The 23675-nt window shown below is 44.1% G+C and overlaps 2 protein-coding genes across 6 annotated transcripts in view; one reads left to right on the top strand and one right to left on the bottom strand.

Annotated features, from left to right (window-relative positions):
• LOC122543159 (transcription factor IIIB 50 kDa subunit-like) overlaps nucleotides 1–9601 on the top strand; it is a 15355-nt gene extending 5754 nt beyond the window's left edge. For 4 of the 5 annotated variants that reach the window (XM_043681550.1, XM_043681548.1, XM_043681547.1 and 1 more), the window contains one exon: nucleotides 5150–6213. In XM_043681550.1, coding sequence (XP_043537485.1) covers nucleotides 5150–5885 — 736 coding nt within the window. In that variant the 3' untranslated portion in view covers nucleotides 5886–6213. Of the gene's footprint in view, nucleotides 1–5149; nucleotides 6214–9511 lie in introns of those variants that run through there. The other variant, XR_006309938.1, reaches the window with a different exon arrangement.
• The window catches only part of LOC122543158 (FHF complex subunit HOOK interacting protein 2A-like), a 25562-nt gene continuing 8199 nt past the window's right edge, over nucleotides 6313–23675 (bottom strand). The window contains exons 6-17 of the mRNA XM_043681545.1: nucleotides 23010–23240; nucleotides 21758–21954; nucleotides 21311–21428; nucleotides 19728–19804; nucleotides 15857–16049; nucleotides 14383–14546; nucleotides 13242–13382; nucleotides 11545–11635; nucleotides 10926–11069; nucleotides 9599–9739; nucleotides 8090–8190; nucleotides 6313–7111 (exon numbers count right to left, since the gene is read on the bottom strand). Of these exons, the coding sequence (XP_043537480.1) occupies nucleotides 7009–7111; nucleotides 8090–8190; nucleotides 9599–9739; nucleotides 10926–11069; nucleotides 11545–11635; nucleotides 13242–13382; nucleotides 14383–14546; nucleotides 15857–16049; nucleotides 19728–19804; nucleotides 21311–21428; nucleotides 21758–21954; nucleotides 23010–23240 (1701 nt within the window). The 3' untranslated portion in view covers nucleotides 6313–7008. The remainder of the gene's footprint in view (nucleotides 7112–8089; nucleotides 8191–9598; nucleotides 9740–10925; nucleotides 11070–11544; nucleotides 11636–13241; nucleotides 13383–14382; nucleotides 14547–15856; nucleotides 16050–19727; nucleotides 19805–21310; nucleotides 21429–21757; nucleotides 21955–23009; nucleotides 23241–23675) is intronic.

Raw genomic sequence — 23675 nt, 5'->3', positions numbered from 1 at the left:
GTAAGTTTGGCATTCTGCCTCTGTAGGCCACAGATGTTGTTGTCTTTCCCACCCACTCTAACTGGATATCTGATTTCACTGGTTTGTGGGTCATTTTTCCTGTTTTTTGGGTGTACTTTATCCTCATGTGGGTGGGGGTCACAAATATGCAGAACACTTGGGTTCAAGCTGCCCTATGCAACGGTGTCGTTTGCAATGAGTTAAGCCTCATTCGAAAGAAATCCCATCAGCAAACTCAGGATGCAATATCCAAACATAAAATGGTTTCAAGTGATCAGTTTAATCCTGAGTTCATGAACAAGTGACCTCCTCTTTTCTTCCTCCTCCTTCCCTGCTAACGTTCTGATCCCCCTGCCCTCGCTACAGCCCAGGTTTATCCTCAGAGTCTGCACCGTGCCTGTTTCCACCCACATCCCTGACTGAATGTGTACACTGCATTCTCTGAGCCTGTGATGGAGTTTCGTCAGTTTTGAGGCTAATGCGATTTATGGGCACCCAGGTGCCATTGATCACAGCTAGTGGTTTCTACTACCCCACCATCGCTCCCTGAGGTGTTGCTTAGCTCACATGTTCTGATTGAGGGGCACTGGAGGTACAATAACAAACAAAGACCCTCTATTTCAAACAACCTGACCACCATAAATGACATGCTGTGTCTCACGAAAGTTCAATTTCCCCCACCACAGGTAAAACCATGCTGGCACCTTTGTTACAAAACAGACCGGCAGAGACTGGAAGAACATAGCAAGCCAGGCAACAATGGGAGGTGGAGAAGTTGATGTTTCAAACGTAACCCTTTGGGTTACACCCGAAACATGAACCTCTCCACCTCCTGATGCTGCCTGGCTTGCTATGTTCTTCCAGCCTCTGCCGGTCTGTTTTGGATTCCCGCACCTGCAGTTATTTTGTCACCTGTGTTATCACATGGAGATAGATCGCCAAACCAAATCAGACTTTCAACTTTTTTTCACAACACAGGGACATTAAATCGTCAAACGCCCCAAAATGTCAGTCCAGTGGTTCAGAGCTATAAGTAACCAATTCCAAACTTCGTGAACAGAGCCATACAGCATGGAAACAGACCCTTTGGACCAATTAGTCCATGCCAATCATATTCCCAAACTAAACTTGCCCCACTTGCCTGCGTTTGGTCCATATCTGACAGATTGTTGTGAAACTTGAAAGGTTTAAAAAAAATTGACAAGGATGTTGCCAGAGTTGGAGGGTTTGAACGATGGGGAAAGGCTGAGTAGGCTGGGGCTATTTTCACTGGAGCGTTGGAGGCTTGGTGATGGCCTTATAGAGGCTTATGAAATCATGTGGGGCATGGATAGGGTGAATAGACACCCTATCTATTCTATTCCCTGGGGCAGGCGAGTTCTAAACTAGAGGGCATCGGTTTATGGTGAGAGGGGAAAAATTTAAAGGGATCTAAGGGGCAACCTTTTCATGCAGAGACTGGTGAGTGTATGGAATGAGCTGCCAGATGAACTGGTGGAGGTTGGTACAATTACGACATTTAAGAGACATCTGAATGGGTATATGAATAGGAAGGCTTTAGAGGGAAATGCGATGAGGTTACTTTCGCATATCTGGTCAACATGGACAAGTTGGATGAAAGCATCTCTTTCTGTGCTGTTCATCTCTATGACTCTATATCCCTCTAAACCTTTACTATTCAGATACTTAGCCAACTGTATGTTAAACGTTTTAGCTGAATTTGCATCAATCACTTCCTCTGGTTGTTCATCTCACACGCTAACCACTCTCGGTGAAAAATGGTTGCCCATCACATCCTTTTTAAATCTTTGCCCTTTCACCTTAAAAATATGCTCCCTAGTTTTGAGTTCCCCCATCCTAGGGACAAGACCTTTGCTATTCACCTTACCAATGTCCTTGATGATGATGTAAACCTCTGTAAGATCTCCCCTTCAATCTCCAATGCTGCAGTGAAGAAATTTCCAGCCTATGCAGCCTACTTTTATAAGTCAAGCCCTCCAATCCTGGCAACACACCCTGGTAAATCTTTTCTGAGCCCTCTCCAGTTTAATAATATCCTTCCTGTAACAGGGTGACCAGAACTGCACGAAGTGTGATGTGATGGAAATCTCCCCGCTTGCCCGTTGGGAGCAACTCCAAAACACTCAACAAACTCAACAGCATCAACAAGGAGGCAGCCTGCATGGTTGGCACAACAGCCACAACTATTCACTCACTCCGTGGGAACACCATAACCTGTAAGTTCTCCTCGAAGCCACTCACCATCCTGTCTTGGAAATATATCGCCATTCCTTCAATGTCAGTGGATCAAGGTCCTTGAATTCAAGAAGGCAGCTCATCACCACCTTCTCAAGGGCAATTAGGGATGGGCAATAAAATGTTGGTCAGCCGGCAACATTGACTGAAAAAAAGTTAATTTCCAGATCCTCGTTTTGTACTATAAACAAAAGGCTTAATTATTCATTAAGTACACAATAACTTCAGCAGAGAGAACATTCATCAGCTTACAATGTTGTTTAATGTCTGTGCCTTAAAGTGCAAACTTTTTTTTAATCCCATTTACAGTGAAGACAGACAAATGAACAGTGAAGGGATACATTATAAAACAAACAAAACTGATCAGATCATTTAAATGGCATTGTTTCACAGGCATAAATGTGCACTCGATAGTTGATTTTTCTGAAATGTTGATCAGGGTCACTTTATCAGTTCAGCGAGGCACAGGAAGCGATACTTCTTACTCAACTCTCCATTCTTTGGTCTTCCTGAAGCTGGTGCAGTAGGTTAGACAGGGAGCATGTAAAACCTTCATGCTGTTTCAGAAAACATGGTTTAAAAAAAACTTGATTTCTAGCTCCATCTTAAAAGACTGAACGACACTTCCTGAGGCCTCAATTACTACTGAACAACTGCCAGCTGTTGGTACACAGGATCTCCTCCAGACTTGCCAGAACCCATTCTCAGGTACTGACCTCGCTTAATAGCCAACCTCTTTCTTTTCAAACACAAAACTCTTCCCTGGGATCGATGCGTCAGTTCAAAGCTTATAAAGAAACAAACTTGTTTGTTCCTTTAACCCGAAGCTGTTTCAAAGTCATTTCCATTTCTCAATTCAAAATTAATGAAATAAATAAAAATCACCGGAGAGATCTTTATAAATTTGGATTTAATTATCCCTTCGTCTCTAACTTGTGTGAAGTGTTGCTTGTCGACAATCAACTCTTAATAACTAGGATGCTTTAAACTGGGAAATAGGTGAATTGACCTCCAAAGTCTCCAAATGACTTAGAATGTGAGGAGACCAAAACAACAATGGGTATTTGCAGGATTCCAGACAAGATCTTAGAGGTCTTGCCAATGGGTAAAATACTTTTGTCTTTGAGACCTGATGAATGCACCTAAAACCCAGGTTCTCTAGCTATTATTTATATATACCTTTAGAAATGTCCACAATGTGAACCCAGATTTCCTTTCTTCATACATTGTCTTTTAAGCTGTTCTCTTGAATGATGTGTGTGATGTATATCAAGCATAACTCTATACATTTCAAATACACATTGCCAAATGGCTGGGTAATGGTCGGGCGACCCAGGTCCAAATCCCGCCATGGGAGATGGTGAATTGTAAATTCAATGAAGATCTGGAATTAAGAGTATGATAACCATAAATCTGTTATCAATATCAGAAAAACACCCCACTTGGTACACGAATGTCCTTCAGGGTAGGAAACTGCCATCCTACAAAACTCAAAAGTGACTTCAAAACTCAGAGCAATGTGGTTGATTCTTATCCTCCCTCTGGGTAATAAATGCTGAACTAGCCAGTGAAGGTCTCCTCCCATCAATGAATACACAAAGATTTTTGTTTGTCAGCAAATTTACACTTTGTTAATAAAAACTGGAGAGAGCAATCGTTCCAGTGCTGATCCTGGTGACCAGTCTCCCTACCAGTTGAGATCTGTCTTGCCATTTCTGGCAAGTCAGTTCACAGCCCACGTCAATGTATTATCATTAACCATGTATAGTACTTTCATCAAAGTCCTCGTCTCATCCCTTGTTGACCTTGAGAAGTGGTGGTGAGTTGCCTTCTTGAACCACAATGCCGTAAGAGAGGGAAATCAAGGATTTTGACCAAGCTACAATGAAAAAGCGGCAATATATTTCCAAGTCAGGATGGTGAGTGGCTTGGAAGGGAACTTGCAGGTGGTGGTGTTTTGTGTATCTGTTGCTTTTGTCCTTCTACATGGAAGTGGTTGGTAGTTTGAAAGGCACTGTCAGGATCTTTGCTGAATTTCTTTAGTGCATCTTGTGGATGGTATACACTGCTGCTCCTGAGTGTCGGTGCTAGAGTGGGTGAATGTTTGTGGATGTGGTACCCATCAAGTGGGCTGTTTCCTTGTTGATCCTGTTAAGTTTATTGAATATTGTTGGAGCTTCCCCCAACCCGACCAAGTGGAGACTTTTCCATCTCACTTGGGATTCTCACTGCAGAATGCCTAACCTCTGCAGCCCCAGTATTTATTAAGCAAGTCCAATGTGTCTATCAACATCCTGGGTATTCAGTTGACCAGTATGGGATTTGGTGATGGTGATGTAATTGAATGCCAATGGGTGCTGGTTCGATTTTCACTTGTTTGACATGATCATTACCCATCAGTGCTAATATTACCTGCCACATATTAGCCTGAACCTGGATGTTGTCCAGGGCTTGCTGCATCTGGAGATGGACTGTTTCAATATCTGAGGAGTTTTGAATGTTGCTAAGTAATCAACCATGAACATTCCACTCCTAACCTTATGATGGAATCAAAATTGTGGATGAAACATTTTAAGATGGTTGACTTTTTGACACTACCCTGTGATTGCTGGGCCTGAAATGGTGGGCCTGCAATTCGCCAGAGCTAATCTTGTTTTGTGCAAGCTCAAACTCCAACCAGCTCCTTATGATAATGTTCTGGTGAGTTTTGTTAGGGCTTCTTGATGTCCACACAGCCTTGATGTTGGGGACAGTCATTCTCCCCTCTGAAATTCAGCTGTAACGAAATCTGGAAAACAGAGTATGTTATTGCTGTACGTAACGTGTATCCAGTCTATTTTTCTTCTGAATGTCACTCTAGTTGTAGTTTTTTTGTTTTTGTCCCTCTCTGCAGTTTTAATTTGTTCCAGAATTCTGCATCAATCCCATCTCAGTTTCTGGAGAATAAAGACAAGGTGGTGGAACGTGCCATGCAGCTTGTGGAGTTGGCCAGTGAGACGTGGCTAGTGACTGGGAGACACCCAGTGCCTATTATCACGGCAGCTGCTTACCTGGCCTGGCAGTCACTGCTACCTGGACACCGTCTGAAGTGCAGCCTCGGAAAGTTCTGCAAGTTGGCCGGAGTCAGGCAGCCCCCACCTGCCTCTCAGCGGGTGAAGGAAATGCTTGACATTCTAGTCACACTGGCATCACAACTGGCCTGGCTGGTCCCACAGCAGCTTGATGCCAAGACTGTGGTGAAATACACCGATGATATTCTCCGCCACCGTACCCTGTTACTCAGGCAAACGCTAAGTCTCGCGAGTACAGAAAACACAGATAGGCAGACAGACCCAAGTGAAGGAACAGAAACTAGTGGGGAGGCTGAGGCTGGGAACAGTAGTGGGGAGATGGTACCCTCCCTTGTGGAGCACCTAGGAGATGTGTCAAGGCGGAAGCGCACAATGCCAATCTTCCTCCCGCCATGCCTCAAACAAAGGAAATGGAAGAAGGCATGCCCAGAAGCAGAGACCACCCTCCACACTGAGCCAACCACTGGAGAGGAGGAGATATCTGACAGTGAAATTGAGCAGTACTTGAGGACGCCCGAGGAGGTGGCAGCCTTCAAGTCAGCACGTGCCATCCTGTAGATGGCACTCCCTAATCACTCACTCAATGATGCTGGCAGTGCTTGTTGCAGAGAAGCAGAGCCTCTTTGTGCTATGTCCAGAGTGTCTGAGATGAATGAAGACCGAAAGCTACCACACTCCTGCTCGCTGGTAAATTAGTATGTTGTTGCTGTGCAGAAGGTGTTTTCAGAATGTCACTCTCATTGTAGTTTTTTTTGTCCCCCTCTACAGTTTTAATTTGTTAATTGTAAATTGGACTGATTAGAGTTATGTGCATTGTGCAATCTGGTGCCAGTAGATATTAAATTTCCAGTGGGACTGCCAGTCACTGAATTCAATAGCCAGAAAATCTGTTTTAGTGATGTTTCAAAATTTGACTAGGTCACTCCATCTATTTGGTACCATCAAGCAGCACCATCTCCGAAATATTTAATTCAGGAGCATAACATTAAATCTTTTATATTTTAATGTCAAAATAACATTTTCATCGTCCTTTTCCCGGACAGACTGGACAAGCTTACACCAATCCCCATATCTTTCCTCTGACAAAGGAATCATTCTCGATAAAACAAGCATCTCATTTTAAAATATGTCCACTTTTACCTCCTGGTTCGAATCTATCTACAAACAACAAGACAACAAAACCCCAGGTGTATTCATGTCATTCGCTCGTCATCAGCCATACATACAACTGAAAAGTGTACAGCTATGTTAACTTTAGAAAAGTCAAAGTCTTTCACCCCATTAAATATTTGGAAGCAACAACAAAACCTTGTACCTGACATGCCCTGAGTCATGGTCAAGTGTAAAGCAGAAATGGTGCATGGCTGAAGGTGACAAGAATGAGAAGTGAAGTGCGAGTCAGACATAACACTCCGGTTCCAAGGGTGACTTATCCTGTTGACAAGACTCCATCTCTGAATTGTGTCCTGCTGACAGGAGGAACAGGTAATTCCATAGTTCAAATTTAAGGTCAGATTCTGAAGAGGATGAGAAGAAACGTGTTGTAAATTCACTAGCAGGTGATCAAACTCAGCTGAACTTAAAAAGGGGAACTCGAAGAGAGATGGGTTGTCAATGTGTTTGCTGGAAACATTCCAGTTCCACTTCACTGGTCTCTTCAGAAAGAGCTACGCAGTCAGTCTTAATCTGGTTCTGATGGGTATTTAACAAATGAAATTGCAGCTAACTCCTTACAGAACTCTTCCAGGACAATGACACCCTTCAGAATTGTGACATGATCCACCCTGCAAAATTAACAAATCCAAAATCAATTTAATTAAATATTTAAATCCGGTCATGAGATGAACAATCACAAATGTAAACAATGCTGTCCTCTGCTCTCATTACACCCTTTAGTTCATCCTGATAAAGCAGGAATCAGCTCCTTGACCAATTGGAAAGGACAGTTATTCAAAGTGTTCAAACTTGACCAATATTAAAAATGATTTGAAAGTTTTGGTACAGAAATCAAGCTGAGTTTGGGCTTTTATCTTGAGAAGTGTACTAAAGCTTGAAGACTGCAGTGAGACAGAGTCGGAATTGGGCTTGCAGAACGAAGGGGCCAGTGTGAGGATGTGTGGACTGAGGAGAAGTGGAGTCGGAATGGGGATTTGCAGACAGAGGACAGTCATATGCAATCAAATTCTCCTCAACTCTAACGAATACAAGCCCAAACTATTCCACCTCTACTCAAAATCCTTCCCAACCCCAGACTAATCTAATGAACCTCCTCCGAATTATGTAATCCAGAGGCCTGGAAAATGATTGGTACAGTCCCACTGACATAATCAGCTGACAAATCAGTCTCTTAAGAGACTAATGCTAGCCCAAACTATTCCACCTCTACTCAAAATCATTCCCAACCCCAGACTAATCTAATGAACCTCCTCCGGACTGCCTCCAAAGACAGTATATCTTTCCTTAGATAATGGGACTGAGACTGTTCACCGTATTCTAACTGTGGTGTGACAAATGTCCTTGTATCGTTTTAGAAAAACATTCTGCTTTACGCACTCTGTTCCCTTTGGAATAAAGGCCCTCCTTCTATATTACCAACTGAACTTGGATGCTAACTTTATATGATTCATAAGTTAAATAAATCAAAGTGTATGAAAAATATCTGCTTTGACAAAGCTTGTCTTGATACAGCTAAACACATGAACTTGCAAATGGCTGAAGCTCCTGAACATTCGGAACGTGCTGAAAAATTCCATGTCACTTACATACTTTCTGGTTCCAATCCCATCAGTTGTCTTCTGACCAACAGTAGCTTGGAAGGAAACTGTGGGATTCTCTGGATTCTCTGCATGAGATCTCCTATTACCTGAGGCAAGCAGAGAATGGGAGTTTCGTTACAGCATCAATCTGATTGGGTGACAGATTTTCTTTTAAAGTCACTGTGGTGATGTGAGCATCGCTGATGCGGTCAGCATTTATTGCTTGTGAGAATGTGGTGGTGAACCATGTTATTAATTCGCTTAAGTCCATGCAGTATTCATATGCTAACAGTACTTTTTCAGAACAGTTGCATGGTTTGCTATCCATTTCAGAGGGCAGTTAAGAGTCAAACACATTGCCGTGGGTCTGGTATCACATAGGCTAGGCTGGACTGGTAATGATGTGTGATTATTATACCAAATAAATTTCATTATCATGAGTAATAAGATGATAATTCTACTGCAGATTTATTATTCATTTGCATTTAAAATCCTCAAGCTGCTGTGATGGGATTTGAACTTGTCTCTTCAGAGAAGTGTTTAGACTGCTCACCTAGTTGTGTTAACATTTAGTCACAATTATTATCTTGCAGTCATAGAACCCTCACAGTAAGAAAACAGGCCATTCAGCCCATCAAGTCTGCACTGCCCCTCAGAAGAGAATCCCACCCAGAACTGAACTCTCCCACCTCATCCCTACAATCCTATATTTTCCATGCTAATCCATCTAGCCTGCACATCTCTGGACACTATAGGCAATTGAGCATAGCCAATCCACCTAGCGTGCAGATCTTTGGACTGTTGGAGGAATCTGGAACACCCGGAGGAAACCCTCACAGACAGGGGGAGAACATGCAAACTCCACACAGTCGTCTGAGGGTGGAATTGAACCCTGGTGCCTGGCGCTGTGAGGAAGGAATGCTAACCATTGAGCCACCATTCCACTTTGAGAACCCCCAGTTACTCTCACAAGATAGCATCCAATACTTTTCTTACATGATCATTCTCAGGATGTAAGTGAAGCTTGCGTTTATTGTCCTGAGAAGGTTGTGGTTTAAGATAATGCCACATAATCTAACTTTAAATGTGAGTTAAGAGAATTATTGGCCAGGACACCAGGAAAACCTTTCCCCGTGAAGATATAAGATTGTTTATATCCACCAGAGGGCAGACAGGACTTCAGTTTAATGTTTTGTGAAGTCAAGAATTTCAGGTGACTTTGAAGTCATGAGCATGTAGAGGTGGCAGGAGAGGGATCCATTTGGGTCTTTAAATGATAAAACATGGTTATTTGATCAGATACCAGTCTAGAATTCAATTTCGGTTTGCCATAAGTTTGTGACGCTGGGTTGTTCGCCCCAACTCTGTGTGCAACTGGACTGTCCTGCTGACTTATAATGGTAACTTCAGTCTGTTTCATGTTAACAGCTGCCTGCTCATGTAATCTTCAGCACATCCTGGCTGCTAATGACTGATTGATTGGAACAAAGTAGAGGTAACAGATCAAGTACTCACCCGGACTATGATAGAGAAGAGAGACCTGCAGCTAGGGATGAGGTTAATGTATGGATCCAGCAAATACTCATGGAGGTGAGGATGAGGGAAAAGTGCTACTTTCGATATCACGGATGTGACTTGCAAATTCAGGTCATAAGGCTGAAGAGAAAATGTTAAGACCATAATAATAGATGTAATCAGTACTATTTTGTGCAAAAAGTTATTTCATTGAATGCAAGATTTTCATTATCTTTATGAAGTACTTGGGATGTATTTTCTTTAATGGTAAGGCAATTTATAAATATCATTTGTTCTTGATCAGAAGAAGCTGAGGGAACCTCTGGCCCTTCCACACCTGTACGGAAAGTACGCGTCTTTGGAGGGAAGAGGCAATGAATTTTATGGCATCTTTCATGATTTCAAGCTATCCCAAAGTGCTTAACAGCCAATAAAGTGCAGTCACAATTGTTGGAAACATGGAAACAAATCTGCGTGCATGAAAAGCAGTGAGATAACAGTCAGATAATCTAATTCTGGCCTGTTCTCTTAATTAGTGATGTCTCATCTTTGACATCCGCCAGAAGGCAGCTGGTGCTTCAGTATCTGTAATAGTTGTGTTCCCTTTGTACTGGCCCTCTGACAAAGCAGTGCCCCCTCGATGCTGACTTTTTGATGGTGCAGCATTCCCCAGCAATGGCACTCTGACATTGCAGTGCTCCCACTATGCAGCATTCTCTAGGTCCAGGTCATTCTGCTATAATGCAACCGTTGTGGTCCTCTGCAACGTCACGCTATACAAAATCGTGTTATTGCAAACCGTTGTAGAAAATCACACTGGAGAAGATCACTAATAGAAATTTGCAATACCCGTTCAGCAGGACGTGTGTTTTTCAAACAACGTCCACAATTCATCAATCGCGGTTTAGCCATTTTGCACTGACAAAATGTGCATTATATCAGAATAACTCCCTCAGAACTGAGTCTCTGACAGTACGGAATTCCTCAGTAACAGCATTTGGCAGTGTACTACACTCTCAGTCCTGATCTCTGACAGTGAAACACTCCCTTCAGAAAAAGGATTTTGACAGCTGTATGGCTCTCCCTCAGTATGCCACTGAGCATCAGACTGGATTTTATGCTTCAGTCTCTGCAATAGGATCTGAATCCATTACCTCCTGATTGAGTTGAAATGCTACCCACTGACCCACAGCTGACCCTGCTGCAGAATCTAATCTGGCATGGATTGTGCACTGAGTCACGGCCAGGAAATACGCAAACCATCATTCTATAGCCTGTGATCATCATTCACCTGAAGTTCTGCTGTCCCTTTTCTTTTGATAGTTACCTGATCCAAGATCTGTGCCATTCTATCAAACAGGACTTTCAGGAAATGACCTTCGTAAAATAGCCCGCCTGAGTCACAGCTTTCCAAATTGCTGGGGACATGTGACCACTTCCAGTCCTTGGCATTGACACAGCAACCCTGGAACTACAGAACACAGTACAGGAATATAGCCTGGAAATCTACATGATGTCAGCAGGATGCATCATATCTTTGGAAGCAAAAACTTAAGGCTTTCGTAAGCATAAGCTGTAAATTGCTCAGAGAACATTAAGGTCTACCAAGAGTCTCAGGACAACACGGATACATGTCGAACAGCATAACCAGGCAAACTTGTGTGGGATGATGCATTGTTTCAGGTGCTGCTGTAATGAGTATAGGCTGTACCAACATTGTTGCAGAAAGGTTCATGTTCATTCCCTGCTGTTGGAATGTGACCTACATCTCAGAAGTACATTTCTAGCACAATTCCCCAAAGATGGAATGTGTAATTGCAGCATTTTGTTTTAGACATTGGGAACGAATTTTACGTTTTAATTGTTTGTACAAGGCAGCAGGGAAACTTCAGTTGCATGGAACAGACACCATTTTTGTACACCAGCAAGGCAAACAATCGGCTTACCATTCGATGTGCATCCACGAGGTATGTGTCGTACCCACAGCCTGCCACAAGGTGAGAGGTTTTCACTGTGTCAGGAACGAGACACAAAAAGCTGGAACACAAATACACAAGTTAAATTCTTACAGAGGAACCAGTTGAGGACTTGGATCTTTGCTTTTTAGTCTTTCCCATTCAGTGTTAGCTATGACGCAGTGAGTAGAACTGTTAGTTTGCTAACAAAAGGTTGTGGGTTAATGTTCCACTTCAACACCTTAACTCCAGGCTAACACACACTGTGCAACTCTGAGCCGGTACGACACTGTTGGAGGTGTTGGCTGTGGATGATGAATAAGGGTATATCAACACACTCACATTGACATAGAAGTTTCTCTAGCACTATTTTAAAGAGGGGAGTAATTCCTGGTGTCCAGACTGATATTTCGTCAACCTCACACAAGCAGCTTATCTGCTCATTATTACATTGCTAATTGTCAGAGTTTGACGTCAATTGACTGCTACATTTTCAATAATTCACTGCATTTCAAAAATACTTCATGGCTGCAAAGTACTTTGGAGTGTTTGGTGTTCAAGAAAGGTGCTAGTCTTTCCTTTTGGTGTTGTGGGACTGAGTCCTATCTGACTCTCTCCAAGGCCACACTTCTCTCATACCAAACTAGAATTTCCTGGATGATACTCTAATCTTTCTGACACAAGTGATCACAGATAGACAATTACATATTGAACACACAATAGCACAGAGAAATAATTACAAACAACACGCATAGAATAACAGATTTTGGAGAATGAGTTACAGATTGGAATCTAATTGAGAAGTTTGGGGTGTTTGTATAGAGAATAACAGATACCCAAGAGTGAGTAACAGACTGGAATCTAATTGAGAGTATCAGCAGTGGTGTTTGTGGAGAACAACATATATCCAGGAATGAGTTACATGTGGGCATCTACTCAAGGGATTGATGGGCTAAGGGCCAAGGAGTGGCAGATGCAGTTTAATTAAGATAAATGTGAGGTGTTACAGTTTGGTAAGGCAAATCACGGCAGGACTTGTATACTTAATGGTAGGGCCTTGGGACTGTTGTCAAGCAAAGTGACACAGGAGGAGTACATGAACAGGAAAGGTTTAGAGCCAAATGCTAGTAAATGGGACGAGATCAATTGAGATAATCTGGTTGGCATGTATGAGTTGGACTGAAGATTCTGTTTCCATGCTGTATGACTCTGTGACATTCACATGTTGACAGCAAGGGAAGCTAAGATCTGGCCCTCACTTTTCAGGAGCTGGAAGCTGAGATCTGGCTCTCACTTTTCAGGGGGCAGGAAGCTGAGATCTGGTCCTCACTTTTCAGGGGGCAGGAAGCTGAGATCTGGCCCTCACTTTTCAGGGGGCAGGAAGCTGAGATCTGGCTCTCACTTTTCAGGGGGCAGGAAGCTGAGATCTGGTCCTCACTTTTCAGGGGGCAGGAAGCTGAGATCTGGCCCTCACTTTTAAGGGGGCAGGAAGCTGAGATCTGGCCCTCACTTTTCAGGGGGCAGGAAGCTGAAATCTGGCTCTCACTTTTCAGGGGGCAGGAAGCTGAGATCTGGCCCCCACTTTTCAGGGGGCAGGAAACTGAGATCTGGCCCTCACTTTTCAGGAGCTGGAAGCTGAGGTCTGGCCCTCACTTTTCAGGAGCTGGAAGCTGAGGTCTGGCACTCACCTGTTGACTATTCTGTTAACTTCTGGTTTCCCATCAGCTCTTGTTGTCTTTTGCATTGCTGCTGGTGGAACAAGCCAGTCAGAAGCAGGGAATCTGCCGCCTGTGTATATGTCAGTGAAGAAAGGATCTTCTTCAAATTCTCTGGAAAAATAAAATGAATGGAGTTTGACCTCTCTGGGACTGGCCCAATGGATCACCTTCCATGACATTATTCCACTCCACCAGAAGAGGGTAGCACAAGATAGTGGTTATTTTACTGAACTGATAATACACTGGCACCCTTCAAATATAACCTCGCGAGCTGGGGAAGGAAATCTGGCCTGTACGTGACTCCAGATGCATATGAAGGTGAATAATCCTCAGTTACCCTCTGAGATGGCCCAACAGTCACCTAATTTCTCACCACCATCTCAAGGAGAATTAGGATTGGGCAGTACCCATATTTCATGATTAACTAAATAAAAATTGCCCGGCTCTGTAAGAAAAATCAGTATCTAGCCTGAAACGTGACTATTTATGGCACTGTTTTCTATTTATATGCTGAACATTCAGGTGTGTCATGATATAGGACAGGCATTGTAACTAAAATTGGTAGTCTGACAGCTGGATGCACTGAATCAAGGAATAGCCCTCTTTCTCCCCTCCCCCCCCCCCCCCATTTATGGCTTCCAATGCAATCCTCATCCTGGTTAAGGTTAAAGAAACCATGGTTTAAAACTGCATAGGTGTCTATTACTATCTACACACTCGAAGCTGATTGACAAGAAGGATCTGCTGTTCGGCACACTAAACATCTGTCCAAGCTTCTCATGTTTGTGGGGCCACTTCAGTTTCCAAGACAAAATCTCATGGACTGCATGTGAAGTTTATGTTAACACTCCTGTTAATATATTTCACATGCCAGGTCGAGTTGATTTCGGCACGGTGTGAGCAACACTCACAGCAGCCTTTCCCAAAGCTCCAGCACCTGAAGTTCAAAAAGGGAAAAGCAATGAGTAAAATGCAAGAGCACAAACTGAGCTGCGTCATCTAGCTTAGACCCAGAAGTTTTGCCAATGAAGCAAAGTGGTTAAAAACCACCCAAACTTCACACCGTCACTGAAGCCACAGTGCAATGTCAAGTCAACTTGAATCCCCTTACTCCATCTCATCCAGCTGTTCGTTGTCTGCAGCTCTTTCCTCATGTCCAGTACTGTTTCCGATGTAGCAGCGGCTCATCAAGTTCCGTAGCACAAGGTTATAAATTATATGTTCCTGAGGTTTCTGTAAGAGCTGTTCAAAGAATCTCAGTGTGGCTATACTGATCTGTGGGAAAAGTAGAAAGAAGGCAACTCACTCACATAGCTGCAAATACACAATGAGCTTCAAGCTATCAAACTGAGATCGAGCCCAGCTCGGATACTGTACTCAGTATGTATCTCGTTGACAGAAGTTTTCAGTTCAGCAGCTGACTAACCTTTAAGCAAAACTGGATGAGTGTGTGAGGCTAAATCAGGAAGGCTAAGGGAATGTTGGCACCAATTTCAAGGCAGTTGGAAAGGAAGTCTGTAGGCAACTGAACAAGGTACTGGTGAGACAAAATCTCGAGTACTGAGGGCAGTTTTGGTTCCCTTAATTGAGGAAAAGTACTTCATTGGAGGCAGTTCAGGGCAAATTCACAAGGATAATGCTGCCGCTATGCAGGCACTGTTTTATGAGCAAAGGTTAAATAGGTTGAGACTCGACTCACTGGGATTTAGAAGACTGAGAGGTGAGTCAAGATTAGAGTGGTGCTGGAAAAACACAGCAGGTCAGGCAGCATCCGAGGAGCAGGAAAATTGATGCTTCGGGCAAAAGCCCTTCATCAGGTATTTCTGAGGAAGGGCTTTTGCCCGAAGTGTTGATTTTCCTGCTCCTCGGATGCTGCCTGACCTGCTGTGCTTTTCAAGCACCACTCTAACCCTGACTCTGATCTCCAGCATCTGCAGTCCTCACTTTCGCCTAGACTGAGAGGTGATCTCATTGATACATTTAGGATTCTTAAGGGGCTTGACAGGGTAAATGCTAGGAGGATTGTTTCGCCTCAAGGGAGAATCTAGGACCAGAGAGTATCATCTCTGAATAAAGATTGAGATGAGGAGGAATTTCTTCTCTGAGAGGGTTGAGAGCCTTTGGAACTCCTTGTCACAGACAGCTATGGGGACAGAGTCCTTGTGTATTTTTAACGCTGAGATAGATTCGTGTTCAGTCGGGAATCAAGGGTTATGTCAAAAATGTAGTAAAGTGGAGATGAGAAATGATAGATTAGCCAAAATAAGTATCAAAGTCAGAGAGTGCCAATTTAAGACTTGGACGAGGAGGAATGTCTTTTCTCAGAGGATTGTAAATCTTTGTAACTTCTTGTCACAGAGAACTGTGGGCCAGAGTCCTTGTGTATGTTTCAGATGAGATAGATCGATTCTTGATCAGGAAGGCAGGAAAGTGGATGTGAGGAATGTTCAGCCTTGAACCTATTGAATGGCCAACTCCTGTTCCTTTTTGTTGTGTGTTCTGAACCGCACCATTGCTGAGGTCTGTGCACCTACCTGTGGCATCTACCCATTACCTAAAATACCACCAGAGAATTGTGATGTCACCTCATCGGATAGGTGGTTGCAACGTTCTATCAGCTGGCTGCGCAGCATGTGGCGGGCTGGTTCTGTGGGCACCTCCGCCTCTCTCTGATCTCCCAGCAAAAACAAAACTAGTTCATCCAGCAACCGGGACGCTGTGGTATGCATCACGACCCCCATAAGCAGCGCAGTGGATAAGAGAATCCCCATCTCAGACCTGTGAACGACAGAGCAATAGTCAAGCTATTACACCACGGCTTCAAGAAAGTCCTGATCAGAGCAGCAGTTTCTGCTGAAGAGGGACAAATTTTCAGCATAACGTTTGGCACAGCAAGCCTTAGAACTGGATAATCCTATGGGTTACCATTGTTCAGAAATGAACACAAATACTGTAGCCACAAAAACAGGACAGAGACTAGCAACTTTGTGGCGATGACCTCACCTCCTGACTCCCCAAAGCCTATCCATTGTTGATATGGTATAAAACAGGAGTGTGATGGAGTACTCTTCATTTGCCTGGATGAGTGCGGCTTTAAACCACACTCAGCAAGCTCTCACAATCCAGGTCTGAACAACTCATTTTTCACACAGATGATCCCTGGAATGGTAGGCCGAATATATGATGATCAGCCGAGGATCCCGGGACTGTATTCATTAGAAGGTTGAGGGGAGATCTAATAGAAACTTAAAAGATAATGCATGGCTTTGAAAGGGTGGATGCTGCAAATTTGTTTCCATTAGGCAGGGAGACTAGGACCCATGGGCACAGCCTTAAAATTAGAGGGGTTCAATTTAGAATGGAAATGAGGAGACATTTCTTCAGCCAGAGTGGTGGGCCTGTGGAATTCATTGCCACAGAGCCCAGTAGAGGCCGAGACGTTGGGTGTCTTCAAGGCAGAGACTGATAAATTCTTGATCTCGCCAGGAATTAAGGGCTATGAGGAGAGTGCCGGTAAGTGGAATTGAAACGCCCATTAGCCATGATTAAATGGCAGAGTGGGCTCGATGGGCCGAATGGCCTTGCTTCCACTCCTATGTCTCATGGTCTTATTTGATTGGCATCCCATCCATCACACACCGTCCACCACTGACGTACAGTGTCAGCTGTGTGTGTCATCCCCATGATGTACGACAGGAACTCACCAAGGCTGTCCTGACAGCATCTTCCAAACCCGTGATTTCAACCCTCGAGAAGGACAAGGGGCAGCAGACAAGTGAAGACACCATAATCTGGAAGTTCGTCTCCAAGCCACCTACCATCCTGACTTGGCAGTGTATCAGTCAGTTCTTCAGTGGCACTGGGTGGAACTCTTACCCAAACAGCATTGTACCTACGCCACATGGGCTGCAAGAAAGCCACTTAGCACCACTTTTTCAAGGGCAACAGGGATCCATTGTCGGTGACTTTGGTGACATAAGGTGTGAATGGAATTGGCAGATCAGTTTCTTTAGCTGGTCAGACAACGTGGATGAAGGGAGTGAATCAAGACAGATGGGTTTGCTAATGGGGATTTGGTGGGGAACAAAGGGGAATTCCAAGGTCACATCTGATAAAGGGAGCACCTTTTACTCAAAGTGATGGAAATATATACCTGATTGGTTAAGCCTTTCTTCCCCTATAGATTTACAGTAGTGATAACTACAATTAACATTTTCATCACCTTAGTGATAGAGTTGGAAATCTAACAAAATAAGTCTAATAATTCTAGTCTAAAGCGTTAATTGCAAGTTTAAGACATGTTAGGAGAGGTTATGTTCCCCATGTCAGATGAACTGGATACTGCCAGTATCCTTGATTTCCACATTTGCAGGAATTCTCCCAGCTGCAGAAGCCAGAGCTCGGAGCTTGAGAGGTGGTTGGATCCATGAGGCTGAGAGTTGGGTGGATAGCATGTTTAGAGAGGTGGTCACACTGCCGCTCGAGGGACGAGGAAAGGGAAGGGAATGGCTTACCACCAGACAGTCCAGAAAGAACAGGCAGGTAGTGCAGGAGTCCCCTGGGGTCCCATTTACAAATCTATGATCTACTTTGGAAGCTGAAAAAAAGTGCTGGTGCCTCAGAGGAATGCAGCCAGAACCAAGCTCCGACCACCACAAACGGGTTGACTGAACAGGGGTTGGGGGTGGGGAGAAGAAGCAAGGAGCAGCAATCGTGATCGGGGATTCTTTAGTCAGGGAGCAGACATGTGTTTCTGCAGCTAAAGACGTGACTCCAAGATGGTGTGCTGCCTCCCTGGTGCCAGGGTCAGGGGTGTCACTGAATTAGCTGCAGGGCATCCTGAAAGGGGAGGGTGATGAGTTAGAGGTCATGGTACATGTTGGCACTGATATTATCAGAGCTGAAAAATGTGTTGCTGGAAAAGCGCAGCAGGTCAGGCAGCATCCAAGGAGCAGGAGAATCGACATTTCGGGCATAAGAAGGGCTTATGCCTGAAACGTCGATTCTCGTGGTCCTTGGATGCTGCCTGACCTGCTGCGCTTTTCCAGCAACACATTTTTCAGCTCTGATCTCCAGCATCTGCAGTCCTCACTTTCTCCTCACCGATGTTATCAGCAGAGTAAGGAATGAGGTCTTGCATCAAGAATTCAGGGAGATAGGCTGCAGATTAAAAATAAGGACCTCATTGGTTGTAATCTCTGGATTACTCACATTGAGTTCAGAGTCAGGAAAATAGGACAGATGAATGCGTGACTCGAGTTGGTGCAAGAGGGAGGGTTTTAGATTTCTGGATGACTGGGACTGCTTTTGGGGAAGGTGGGACACTTACAAACTGGACGGTCTGCTCCTGAACTACATTGGGACCAACATCCTTGCAGAAAGGTTTGATCATGTTGTTGGGAGGAGTGAAACTAGTTTGGCAGGGGGAGGAGATACAGAATCAGAGACACATGCTACAGCAAAGGAAGCAAGTCAAAGCGAGTTAATCTATGTTGGATGTCAACAGAGTAAAGCAAGACTAGATGGTCTTTACTTTATTGTCAGGAGTTTAATAAATAAGACTGATGGGTTAATGGCACAGATTGACACATGGAAGTATGAGGTGATGCACTTTGGCAGAAGAAACAAGATGAGGGAATATTTAATGAATGGCAGGACACAAGGTAGCTGAGAGGAACAGAGGGATCTTCGAGTAATTATTCACAGATCCATGAAGTCAGCAGAGCACTTGAATGGGATAGTTAAGAAGGCATATGGGACACTTGCTTTCATCAGTCATGGCAGAGAGTGTAACAGCAAGGAGTTAATGTTGGAGTTGTGCAGAGCATTGGTCAGGCCAACTGGAGTACTCAGTTCCGGTCACCTTGCTACAGGAAGGATGTGACAGCAGTACAAGATGTACTGAGGAGGTTGACCAGGATGTTGCCTGGACTGGAGGAATTGAGCTAGAAGGACAGACTGGACAGGCTTTGATTATTTTCTTTTGAGCAGAGGAGACTGAGGGGGACATGACTGAGATGTATGTGATTAAGAGGGGTTTGGAGGGTGAATAGAGAGCAACTGTTCCCCTTGGTTGAAGGGTCAATCACAAAATGGCATAGCTTTAGAGTAAGTGACAAGAGATTCAGAGAGGATTTGGAGAAAAAGCTTTTTCAGTCAGTGGGTGGTGGGAATCTGAAATGCATTGCCTGGGAATGTAGTGGAGGCTGGAAACATTACAACCTTTTGAAAGATATTTGAGTGAGTACTTAAGATATCATAACATTCAAGGATATGGGACAAGTGCAGGAAATTAGGACGAGCACACTTGTAGTAGCAGTTATGTCAGTGGGCCGAAGGGCCTTCTTTGTGCTGTATGAATCTATGACTGAGCACAGTTTCTCACAGCAGGTGGAAATGCTTAGTGATAGTTTGATGGCCCGTATTTTTTTCAAGAAGAGAGTAACAACTACTTACACCTGCAATAGTTGTGGCTCCAAGACTGTAACAAAGAAACGTCTTCTGATTTCCTGGGCCATCGCAGCTGCAGTTACCTGGGGCATGGAAGAGCAAATGGAAGTGTGAGTCATTATTGACCCTGGACACAGGCAGAGGCGAGCACTGAGTACAACACAGGACAGGGCCTGTCAGCCAGGGTGGCTTGCAAACAGACTGACAGATGACAGGGTTGTTTGTGAATCACCCAAGCTCGCAGGCCAGAATTCTGGGGACACTGAATCACCAACAGGAGGCCCGAAGCTTTTTCTGAAAGGCGAGATCAGTCGTTCACTTTGTGTCATACTCCCGAAAACCACGCACATTCTTCCTTGTCAGGTAACAGTGTCGTCTATTGAATGCTTTGACTGAATGTGCCTCAAGGGCAATTTGTTCCAGCCCATTACCACTTACTGTGTGAACATTTTGTTCTCATGTTGCTTTTGCTTCTTTAAGATTAGATTAGATTCCCCACAGTGCGGAAACAGGCCCTTTGGCCCAACAAGTCCACACTGACCTACTCCCTTACATTTACCCCTGACTAATGCACCTAACACTTTGGGCAATTTAGCATGGCCAATTCACCTGACGTGCACATCTTTGGACTGTGGAAGGAAACCGGAGCACCCGGAGGAAACCCACACAGACATGGGGGAGAATGTGCAAACTCCACACAGACAGTTACCCGAGGTGGGAATTGAACCCAGGTCCCTGGCGCTGTGAGGCAGCAGTGCTAACCACTGAGCCACACTTGGAATCACTTCCAACCTGTGCCCTGTCATTCTTGAGCCCTTCAAAAACAGTTTCTCCCCTCTTTGCCATGTCCAGATTCCTCATAATTTTGAAGAGGCATGTCAAATGTCCTCTCAGCTTTCTTTTCTCCAAAGAAAACAGACCTAACCGCTCCAGTCTAACGTCTAACTGAAGTTCATCATTCCTGGAACTCACTCCAGATCTTCCTGTGGGTAAATTATCCATTTTCACCAATTTTCCAAATGACTGTCGAGGTGATATACCACAACATATTTTTAGAAATGAGAATTATTTCAAATGAGAAGGCAGATTCTTTCTGTCATCAGTGGCAGACCATTATCTCCATTAAACTATCTTGTCGTAAATGCATTAGCCATCTCTCTGGAAGCATCGCTAGGAGGTTACCAATGCACTGTCAGTTCTTTTCCTATAACGTTAAACCCCCAATCGAAACACAACCCGAACTCCTTCACTCTGTTCTAATCCCACTCAAGACAACTGGTTCACAACAAAACAGAACTGGAGAGAGTGGCCTTCTGACTAACATAACTGTTTAAAAATTAAATGTTTACTTGGAGCTGGGATACCTTCCACTAGCATCCTGTCCCTTCCTGTGAGTGAGTGCCCGGCTCCTGCGTAGCTGTCCACAGTGCCAGGTGAGAGTTATTGCTCTGATCTGCAGTGTCAGGCTTTGTGAACGATCATGTGTGGGCTCTGGATCAGTGTCCCTAACTGCAACATTCACTCCTTCTTGTGAACATAAAAGCTGAATATGCCTCCTTCCACTCAGACATCTGCTGAAAGCAGCCTACCTTATGGGCTTCCTTTACCAGCTGATTACAATAGTCGAGCCACGAGAAGAAAGATGCCACAGCCTTTTTGCCTGGAAATGACTCTGCATCTTCCACATTACTTGCAGCATAGTGTGACCTGTGTGTGCAGAGCAAACCAGAGCATAGCATCAGGACATCTGCAAGAACCATTGTTAAGAGTAGGCTGATGATAGAACCAAAGAAACATCTCTCACAGAAGCAGGCCATTCAGGTTACCATGCCAGTGGTAGTTCTTTGAAAGAGCAGTCTAGTCCAGTCCCAAATCCCATATTTTGTCCTCCCCCACCATTACTGAATAACTGAACTTCAGAAGTAATTCACTGTGCATTCAGTGGAATTGTCTGAGCAGTCTTGGTCAAAGGCTAAGTAAGTATGACTTTTTCTGCTTGGGTTCTCTGTTTCATGAAGTGGAATTGTTTTGCGTACCGCCAGTTGACTCTTCCCAGCGATTCAACTTGTCCAGGGTCAACAGAGTCCGGTATCAGCCTGTAAAGGTCTGACAGCCGATCAGCCAGTGTCTGACACAGCGTTGTGCTTTCCACCATGTACCATGCTGCCCCTTCCTCTGGTAACGTGGCCAACAGGAGCAAGCCTTCACAGGCCTTCAATGCCAGTTGATTTTTCTAAACACAGGGAAAGTAAATGGAATGAAATTCAATGACATATTTAAAATATTACATCTGCAATCTTATACCATTATAAAGTCGTCTCCCACACTTGTCCTAGCAAATATTTCCACAACAATGATGTGCTATCATTACTTCCTTTTCCCCAATGCTAGCAGACCAAAAACATATTGAGATGCTTTGTGAAAACAGCATTGCCATACAGCAACTCTGAAGCAAATTTTGGTGAATACATTCTGTGGTTATTTTTATATTTCTGATAAAAATTCCATTTTGTGCTGGGAGATTATCTTTGTAAATATGATAATCTCCCAGCACAAAATGGAATTTTTAATCAGAAATATAAAAATAACCACTGAATGTATTCGCCAAAATTTGCTTCAGAGTTGCTGTATGGCAATGGTGTATTCACAAAGCATCTCCATGCCTGTTTCCAAGAATTTCCAGTGTGATAACCTCAGGCCCATACCTCCTGATTGGTTTTGACCTTGGTTAGATAACACTTACAGTGCACAACCCTGGCCTCCATCCTTCTACAAAGGGTAGAGGGCACTTGAGAAAGTGCTAAAAGGATTGACAAATGTGATACTGGAGCAGAGAGATTACAGCTATCAGGAAATACTGAACAGACTGCAGCTGCTCCCCCTAGAAAAAAAAAGACGACATTAAAAATATAGAATCTTAAAGTCGACCTGTTAAAGTTCTTGAAGGGTTGACAGAAAGAAAACGTTTCCACTGAGGGGCAAGTCCAAACGATGGACATTGTCGATAAGGTGGGGACCAGAATTCTTCAACGATGTAGTCCCAGTTAATTGCAGAAATGAAAGGTAATTTTTATGCAACTTTTACAATCAGTTCTCCTCAGTGCACTGACTTGAGGGGTGAATGAGGTTCTTACTTTGGCAGAAATTCTTGCAAAAAACAACTGAAATGAATTGACTCTCTGAAGAACTCTCCCGATCTTGTAACCCTCAATGCCCCAGCCCCCAAGGTTCAATTCCTTGCCTCTCTAATTATCTGTTTCTGCTGTATGCAACAATGCTGGTGGGTACCTCACTTGCAGTCAGGGTCAGTAGGGCATTAACCAGGCTTTTGTCAGGCTGACCATCCATCCCATGAGGACTGAGGTGCGTGGAAGGTGCACTTGTCACAGGAGATCGGTCAGAGGGTGACGGGCTAACCCCTGCGGCCAAGCTGGATGTCCTGATGGCGTCCTTTGGCTGACCTTCGCCTTTCTCAAAGGAGCAGGGGAGCAATTTCCTGGAATCAGCAGAATCCTTTTTCTGAAAACGTAGAGACCATTTAAGAAGAAAAAAATGAGGAAAGAAAGGAAGACTTGCAATTCAATATTTCACTTCATGACCACAAGAATGTCTCAAACTGCTTAAATCCAGCAAAGGACTTTTGAAATCACTGTTCCAATGTAGGAAAGGCAGGAGCTAAAATGTGCCCAGCAAACTCACAGAAACACCAGTGCAAAAATCATCGGGTAATCTGTGTGATGTTGTCATTTTGACTCAGGGTCTGGACTCGATGGAGAACGAGGTAAAAACAATGACTGCAGATGCTGGAAACCAGATTCTGGGTTAGTGGTGCTGGAAGAGCACAGCAGTTCAGGCAGCATCCAAGGAGCTTCGACATTGACGTTTCGGGCAAAAGCCCTTCATCAGGAATAAAGGCAGTGAGCCTGGAGCGTGGAGAGATAAGCTAGAGGAGGG

The sequence above is a fragment of the Chiloscyllium plagiosum genome, chromosome 42 (genome assembly GCF_004010195.1).
Source record: "Chiloscyllium plagiosum isolate BGI_BamShark_2017 chromosome 42, ASM401019v2, whole genome shotgun sequence".
Taxonomy (NCBI): Eukaryota; Metazoa; Chordata; class Chondrichthyes; order Orectolobiformes; family Hemiscylliidae; genus Chiloscyllium; species Chiloscyllium plagiosum.
Note: the sequence above shows the minus strand (reverse complement) of the source record. Positions and strands in the feature narration are given on the sequence as shown.